Source organism: Vanessa cardui, chromosome 21 (assembly GCF_905220365.1).
Source record: "Vanessa cardui chromosome 21, ilVanCard2.1, whole genome shotgun sequence".
Taxonomy (NCBI): Eukaryota; Metazoa; Arthropoda; class Insecta; order Lepidoptera; family Nymphalidae; genus Vanessa; species Vanessa cardui.
The window spans coordinates 728827-738229 of NC_061143.1; the positions used below are offsets into that span (position 1 = coordinate 728827).

General features: G+C 37.7%; 1 protein-coding gene across 1 annotated transcript; it reads right to left on the reverse strand.

The window, feature by feature from the left end:
- Window positions 1-1321: 1321 nt before the first annotated feature.
- On the reverse strand, window positions 1322-3457 carry LOC124539017 (zinc finger protein 862). The gene has a single exon (XM_047116319.1). The coding sequence runs from the start codon at window positions 3427-3429 to the stop codon at window positions 1354-1356; it is 2076 nt and encodes a 691-aa protein (XP_046972275.1). The 5' UTR covers window positions 3430-3457; the 3' UTR covers window positions 1322-1353.
- Window positions 3458-9403: the final 5946 nt, after the last annotated feature.

Genomic DNA, 9403 nt, shown 5'->3' on the forward strand with positions numbered 1-9403 from the left:
TAGTTTAAAAGTAAAGGAAAAGACTATATAACACAATCCTTGTTATTTCATAATATTTGCACGGGCTGATTTTACACAAATTTAAATTGATGGATTAATTAAAATTTCTATATATGTATATTAAATTATGTAAACATTTAAAATATTCTTCTCATTTTAAACATCTAAAAGACTATTATAATTGTTTGAAAAATAATAACATTTTGAGTCTTAATATGACACAATTTTATCTCAATATATTTTATTTTTTTATTTATTTATTTCTTTTTATAATAAAACATACACATTAATATATTTTACAAGCCATTAAACCATTTTCTGGTTTGTATTGGCTAAATACAAACATTAATTATAAACATTAATTTTTGTTTAAGGATTTATTTTCTTTTATTATGATAGAACTTTAGTGGCTAAGTAAACACAGATATTTTTGAATAAAACTAGTCACCTTTTTATGAGTTTAATGTTAAATTATTTATTCACTTTCACACAGTTGTTTCAAAGTTTCCGGTATTCCTTTTATCTGTCGATCACCACCAACTCTTATAAAAATAATTTAATACACTGCCCATTGTTGACGTAGAAAGCCTTCTTTAAAGTCTCATCTTAAAATTCTTGTGATTTTATATTGTTTAAGATTCTTAATGTTTTGATACTATTCTTCTTTTAATCACTCAATTTAGATTATAAAATTGTTAGCGAGCATTGTTAAATGTCGCATATTAATGCACACCTTATTTTTAAAGCGAATGTGGGATTTTTGAGTCTTTCATACTCATATACGTATGGTAAATTTTTTTATTCACCTTTATGTTTTTGTAGAGTAATATGAATCAGAACACTTTTTTAACTAAATATAACTCTAAAAACCAACAAAATAATTTAGTAATCACATTAAAAACATTATATTTATTATAATTTTTATGACAATTGACAGCCACGTTTTCAAAACACGAAGATTGAAAGCGTGTAATTTTGACATTTCAAAACGAGTTAAAAACGCGATTTAAACAACCCTAGGTATAGTTTTTGATTTGACAGTGGCATTCGGAATACCGTTTTTAGCCAAAAACGCGTCGCGAGCTCGTTACAAGCGCGTTTGTGTTTTCGGTGGCATACAGAATCAGGGCCCTGCTCAGTGTTGCCATGTACAAAATCTGGTCGACGGTGATACTACTAAAAAAATACGGTAGATTCAAGAAAACAACGGTGAAAGACCCAGGGAAAAAACGGTGTTAATTACGGTGCAATTAAAAGAACAAAAATATTTTAAAATTCAAAATTGGTTTTATTATAAAAAAAATACTCAAAAACTACAGCTATTATATAATTAAGTAAAATTTTACACAAAAATCAGTCTGAATCTGATAGTATCATTTCCTCATTCTCATTCTTGTAAATATTCTGATTTAGTTTTTTTAACATTTCGTCCCCTGGCTTGAAATCAAGGCAGTTTTGGCCGTGCCTTTTGATGGACTGTTGAGTTAAGAGATTTCCTCTAATAGACCGTGTTATTAATTTGTTCCTTTTTTTAGTTTTTACATCATTTACTTTGCTAAATATTCGCTCGCATTCTGCATTAGAATGTGGCAATGACAACATTGCAAGCATAAATGTGGACAATCTCTTAAAAACTTTTGTGCCTTCGTTGTCTATTTGGGATACTAGCTGCCAAAATTTGTCAGGTGGACGCTGACTTGCTTCTAAATCATTTGGCAAGTGTAGAAGTAGCCTACGCCATTCGTCATCAAGTTCTTGCTGTTCATTTAACGTCTTTGGAATCAATCTGGGGAATATCGGAAACAAAGGTGCAAGACTCTCTGGCCTACCTGCAGAAACACAAATTTCAGGGTCTAAATTTGAAATCGCTGTCATAATGGGGTCATTTATTGGATATCTTTTACGGATGGCACTGCACGCTGCAACAATAAATTTTTTACAATTTTGTCTGAAAATTGTCTTTCGATTTTCTTCAACCAGTTCTAATGTCTTTGTTGCTCCAAGTCCTAGGTAAATGTCCTTCAAATCTTTGTGATATACTTCTTGAGTTGGATCAATTAGTTCTATGTCTGTAGAATTTATATAGCTGGCAGGAAAAATGAGACCTAATAACTCTTTATATAAAACTGTCATCTTTGGATTTAATTTTGTGATAACAACCGATTCACTTTGGAAGTACTTGTTAACTGTTGTGAATTTAGGCAGCATCCATCCCATAAAATAAAAGTAGGCTTTCATAACGGGATCATTCAGATGGGCATGGATATCCTGACATTCTGCATCTGAGAGCCATTTCGTATCGAAGAAAAGACGCAATGCATCCCACTGTTGTAATATTCTATCAACCACAGCGTTTAGTGACAACCAGCGCGTTTGTGACGGTCTTAAAATTCTATGTACATCTACCTCAGCAAATATTTGAAATTCTACGAATTCACTTTGTCTTTTGCTGCTACTTTTGAAATAATTATAAATATTTCGTGCTAGTTTCTCACAATTGTATGGAAGTTCTTTAGTAGCATCGCTGGCACAAAGGTGTAACGAATGACAAATGCACGTCAAAATGGTGATGCCTGGACAAAGGTGTCGGAATCGACTTGACACGGAATTACGACATCCCATCATTGCATTGGCACCGTCAGAACCAAAACCGATAATATTTTCCAAAGAAATGCAATGCTTTTGAAAGGACTCAATGACTAAAGAGAATATTTTTTGAGCATTTGCTGAATGATCAGTAGTATTCGAATCAAACAATTGGATTAAATCCCAGAAGCGACTCATTACTTGACCCTTCTCTGTATCAAAATACCTTACAACAATGGCTACAGTTTTGATGACACTGATGTCTGTGCTTTCATCAATCAATATAGAGAACTTTTGGACTTGCAAATCTTTAATTAAGCTTTGCTTTTCGGTTGCTCCTATACAATTGTTTATTACTGCTTGTACTTTTGTTCGTTTTAGTTTTAAACATTTTGCTATTTTTGAGTCGGGACATAATTGTGGTATTAAATCTGTGAGATGGTTCATAGTGTTTGAGGAAATGTTGTGTTCAGCGACGAAAGCAGCAAGTTTAAGGGTTGAAATTTTTATTACATCTTTTTCAATCGGTGTTTGACTGCTTTGAAAAGCACTAACGATCGTCTGCTGTGTTGTTTTTGAGGAGGAACAACTAAACTTTTTGGCATTACTGATGTGCGAAACTGTTTCTTTATGTCTTACGAGGACACTTATTTCAGCAGACAATCTCTTATTGTTACACATATTACATATTGCAATGTATTCATCTTTTTTATCTTTTCTCAACCAGTCTCGAAATTCAGATTTTAGTAACCATTCTTCCCGAAATTTCTGCTTATATTGTTTCCTTTTCTTCTTTGGCACTTCCACTTCAGATTGAGAATCATAATTTTCATTTTCACTCATTTTTTTAAATTTTTATTTATATTAAAAAGTCTACTGTCTACTGTCTACTACTCGGAGCACTCAACAGATATAACAAATAGACAATAATATTATTATGACGCAACTTTAACAAACCGACCAAATGTAAATGTCGTCCTATGAATTTATAATGAATGTTTACAGTGTCTTCTTTATTTTATAGTATTCGATATAAAACATGATACAAGGGGAACCCCCGAGCACGAATGTAAAGGTACGTAAAGAATGAGACGCGTTCACAGACATTAATATTGTCTTTAGCAGGATGCCTTCATAAAATTATTTGTGAAGGCCAAGAAAATTTGTATTGTAATAAACTTTTCTTGACAAAGGCAAATCACGGTAGATTTTGTCACCGTTGTAGTGTTTTAACGGTAGGTGGTAGATTTTTGCTGAGTACGGTGCATTTACCGTAATTACGGTGCACATGGCAACACTGGCCCTGCTTAGCTTTTTACAGACTGTTTAATATTTTAAAAACTATTGACATATTAGTACACATACAAAAACTAGATGGCGCTACAAGTAACATTTATTTATTATTTCAATACTTATATCAATATAACCTCTTATTGAAATAATCAAAAACAGTAACATATTGTAAATAGAAACATATTATGTTTATTCTAATACAATTTTACTACACCTATTTTTTACATGAAATTATTATGTTTTATTTTACATAAACTTTTTGTAAATATATCAGCTGGCATTTCTGAAGTATTTAAGTATGCAATCTTAACAAGGTTATTTTCTACTGCCTCTCTATACTTAACAAATAAACATGGTTCATAAACAGAGTTTTTATATTGTAACTCCTGTAAGCAATTATCAACTTTCTTGTACCATGCACGTGCAGATTGCCTCAATCCGTAAATAGCCTTTTTCAATTTTAAAACTTTACATTCATTTTCACATTTTAAGAATTTAGGCAATTGCATGTACACAGTTTCCTCAAGATCTCCATTTAGAAAGGCTGTTGTCACATCTAAATGAGTGATATCTAAATCTAACTTAACACTAATAGCAAATAACAATTTCAGAGTAGAGTATTTTAGAACAGGGTAAAAGTTTCTGTATAATCAATTCCCTCCTTTTGGGTAAAACCTTTGGCGACTAATCTAGCCCTATACCTCACTGTGTTGTCACTATTTAACTTTTTCTTATACACCCACTTGCACTGCACCACACGCACATCAGTAGGTCTGTCCACAAGCTCCCAAGCTCCATTGTCTTTGAATGATTGCAACTCGTCTTCCATTGCCTTACACCACTGTTCACGTTCATCTCCATTCAAAATATCATTGTAGGTTAAATTTCCTTCATCATTAATATTTGTCACGCATACATGACTGTAACCATGCCGTTCTGGTGGTCTTCTAACACGATTTTCTCTACTTAAGTTTTCACCTGGTTCAACATTTGTATTTTCTAACATAGAATCATAGAATTCATCAGAACTTGTAGTGCATGAAGTATCCTGCTCACTTGGCATGTACGTATAGTCTGTATGGTCAATTAAACTCTGATCTTGTTTTCCTTCTTCTTCACTAGCTATTACTTCTTTCTCCTCCACCACAGCTTGTACCATGTCTGAGTTTTGAACCTTGTCTGTATCCCCTGTATTCTCTGCATATCCAAGAAGAATGTGCTTGTCCGCCTTCTTGTCCCACTTGGTTCTCTTTATTTTAGGAATATGAACTTTACGGGCTATACCATTATATTTAGTCCCTAATTTATTTCTTTATGAAGTGGAGGTTAAGCGGGAGACAAAATAATAGTCATTGTTTGTTTCGGTATTTTACTTGGCGTGTTCACATTATGACTTCTTAATACTAACTGAATGCAGACTGAATATTCAATGAATACTCCATATACATTTCGTATTGCATGCACTTTTATAGGCATATTTTGTCAAGTAGTGTTTGTTGCATACATGATACACTACACACACTACTACAATTATTGTGTCCCTACAGCGGGTTTTTGGTTGTTTTCACGCCGCTTGTGCGAAGGTGAGTTTCTCCGTTGTGGGCTTCTCACTCAGTTCGGTAACCCCTTTTTTAATTGTGGCCAGGGTCTGTTTGACTTCTTGGACCGCCAGCTCTGTTTCTAGTGACGGTCTTGGCGGTGAGTTGGTCTTGGGCTTGGCTTTGGTAATGGCGCGTACCTCAGAGGACATTTTGTCCAGTTTTTCTGTGATTTTTTGCAGATGTGGAGTCGGGTCTTCAGTCTGTTTTCGTGATGTGCTCGTAAGTTGTTTGGTTTCATGTCTTTTTAGCTGTTCTGTCAGTGTTTTGTTTATTTGTGTGAGGCTGTTTTTTTATGTTAGTGAGCTCCTCCCTGAGGTGGTCATCAGTCGCGAGGGGGGTCTGGGGTGCATGCGTGGTCTTTGGGATGTTCTGTATAAGACGATTGGTTTTGTTTAAATCTTGTCTCAGAACATCCAGCTGGTTTCCGAGACTGCCGATGGTTTGTTGCAGCCCTCAATTTTTTCGCCAACAGCGCTTTTGGACCCAGAATCGATGGCAATCGGGGTTTGCGCTTTGAGCCTGCTTTCCAGTCCCTCCTGCGCCTCCCGGATTTCTTTGATTGTCCTGAAGGCGTCTGCGGTTTCGTAGCCGAGCCAGCTGCGAACCGCCTGGGTTTCCTTCAGGTTTCCGTTCAGATCTTTGCGGACCGCCTGCAATTCCTCGATGATACTGGTTTTCATCTCCTGGATCTCGCGTCTATGGGCTCTCTCTATCAACTCGCACCAGTTCTCTAGCGTGTCGAGAGCGCTCTTGTTCCAGATTGCATTTATGGCGGTTTCTGGAGTACGAGAGGGATAAGACCGTTTCGTAGAGTCCTTGCAGACTGTCGTGGCAAATAAGCTTGAATTCCCGCTTCATCGTTGAAGCGGCTTCCAATGCAGCCTTGCCCTTCTGCAAGAACTCATTTGCCACCCCCGTAACAAGGTCCATTTTTACGCCGGTACCTCTCCTCGGTGATGTATACAGGAGACTTACCCTCCTGTTGAAGGCTGAGGCTCCGGATGCAATGGACGAGGTGTCCATGTCATCGAAGTCCGACTCGTGGGTTGTCGGCTCATCGGGGTGGTCGTATTTTGCGACTATTTCTGCCACTCTCGTTTGTTGGTACGTGGGTGAGAGTCAGGCTTGGGTTTATTCTTAGTTAATACCGTCTTCCTTAAAGATTTCGAGCGGGACGGTGCAGCACCCGCAATTTTGCGCGAGAGCGCAACTATATCGGTATCGCTCTCGGTATCGCTCTTTGAAGACATATTTTATTTTATTTTTTATTTTTGCGATAACTTACTTAAATTAAACAACAAACATAAAACAATTTTTAAGTCTAGTTTATTTGTAATATCAACTATAATATGTTGTACTTAGCACTAGTTTATAAGTATTTTTATGTATATGTATTATATATATGGTTCTTATTTTTTATTTTTTTTGTCAGTACGGGCTCACCTTTCGCTGATGGAATGCACCTGGAGTCCCGTTGCTTTCTACGCCGTACACGCTCCATGTGAGCAGTGGCGCTGGTGGTAGTTGGGCGCGGTGATGTTCTGCGCTAATGTTAATATAGTGACTTTGCGTCCTCCTGGTCCGTGGGTGATGGTTGATGTGATTCCACCGGGGCCAAAGTGTAAGGCCTATTGGAGTAACTCTGGGTATAATGGCCCCAGGGGGGGGGGGGGGGGGTGAGGCACGGTGACCAGGGGTGTGGGCGGTATCTGGTGTGCAGCGTTTTTATCTGCTGTCAGTCTTTTTTTCAGACCCGGTCTCCTGGTATCCGTGTGGCGGGGGTTGGTTTCTGTTTATCCCGATGTTCCTGTTCGAGATTCCTGGAATTCGCTTTGGGAGAAGTGTCCAGTTCCTATTGACCTCTCGTTCAAGCCCTCGTTACGCCTTTATGACTCTTAAAGTTTCAGAGATACTCCAAGGGATGGGTCTGGGGCAGTTGGTTGGGGGTTGTGAAGGGAAGTTAAGGATGTGGAATACCACAAAGGATATGTATATATTGGATTTTAAATTAAGGGTTTGGGTGATTTTTTTTTTGAAACAGTGGGGATGATTTGTAAAGGGATGGGGTGGGTTTCCTGGGGATGTGAAATTTAGGATGGCCGTGTGATCCCGAACGGGACAAGTCCAAACTCGGGTATCCTACGACGCTTGGGTGTGGAGATCCCTCTGTAGTAACATACCTGCCCGATGTTGGAGGGCTAGTCTGCGGGGGCAGAGTCTCGGGGATGGCTCCGAAGTCTTCAGGTAAGGCCGATATTGGTCCGCTGCGACGAATTTTCAGCAGCGAGTCGCGAGTGACGTAGGCTCGAGCTTGGACGCGAGTTTGCCTTGACGTCACACCGACTTGCTTTACGTCTTTAAAAGGGTAATATGGTGATGTTCTCTTCCTTGTATCTCGATTATTTGAAGTCCGATCTTCGTAATTGGGACGTCAAACTGCAGGTCTTAGTGCAGGCTTCCTGATGGATGTGCAAGATAAGTCGAGATACTATCCCTCAGGACGTTATTGTTATTGATTGACTGTTGGAACTTTAGAGCCTTATCCCTTGGGAACTGGAAGGAATTTTAAAAAACTTTCACTCCTCCCGGTTAATTGGGCGATTACGAACACAATGATGTCACTCTGGAACACGCATCACTTATTTAACCAATTAAAATGATTTTGTAATGCGGAGCAAGATGTTATTTGCACCGCGCGCCCCGCCTGCTAGCACACTCTTAACAAATAGACATAGTGTCACGGACTTTTTTTTTATTATTAAAAGTACAATAACTACATTCAATAATCTTAGCGTCACTATGGCTAACACTGACGTGGCAATAGTTGTTTCATTGCGATAAATGAGTTAAACTTAGAGGTATTTTTTATCGCTACAATCTCGTGACAAATGTCCTGGCTTATTGCCATTGAAACATATAATTTGGTCCTTTGAAGGACCCGTAACACGCAATTTTTTATAATCGTTATATTTATGCCTTCAATGCAGGGCCCTGATTCTGTATGCCACAATTCGTAATGAGTCAAAATGAGTGAAGTCATAACAAACTAAGAAACAAAGACGTGTTTTCTTAACACGCCAAGTTATGTTTTCTTAAAATGGTATTCTGTACGCCATAAGAGAAGATGTCTGTGCTTTTTTCAGAGATGTCACAGAGTACATTCCGATTCATTTCCTTTACCTTATTACAATTTTACCGGTTTTTTTTTACTTTAATTTATTGATTTTTATTTATAAACTAGCTGACCCGGTGAACTTCGTATCGCCTAACAGTCGATTCGTTAATTTTTTATTTTTTTAAGTTAATAAGTCAAAAATTACATTACGTTAAAAAATTAAAAATTTATAAAACACACAAAATTCTTTTAATAGTGACCAAAAATCACAATGAAAATCACAATTTCCGATTTTTATTATCCATTGTGGGATCGAAGATGTAAAGATTCGACGTAATTTTCCAAACGCCGCCCAACCTAGCTGAATTCTTCTATTCACCTCGTCCTCAAGGTTGTTTCTACCTAATCGCAAAGTCTGCCCAAGGAAGACATATTTTTGAACAACTCCGAGGACGGTACCGTGTATCGCAATCGGTTCCGGTAGAACATGTTTATTGAACATGACCTTGGTTTTATCCAAGTTCATCCGTAGGCCGATACGCATAGAAGAATCAGCCAGCTCGTTCAGAATTTGTTGTAGGTCCTGCAGCGTTTCTACCACGATGATGATGCCGTCAGCGAATCGCAAATGAGAGATGTATTCGCCATTGATGTTGATGCCACGTCCTTTCCAGGCAGCTTCGTAGAGATATCTCATCACTTGTATATATCGCCAATCAACTTGGCAACGCTGCAGGAACTCCAGAACAGCCAGATTTCAACCGAGTCAAAGGCCTTCTCATAGTCCACGAATGCAAGACACAGGGGC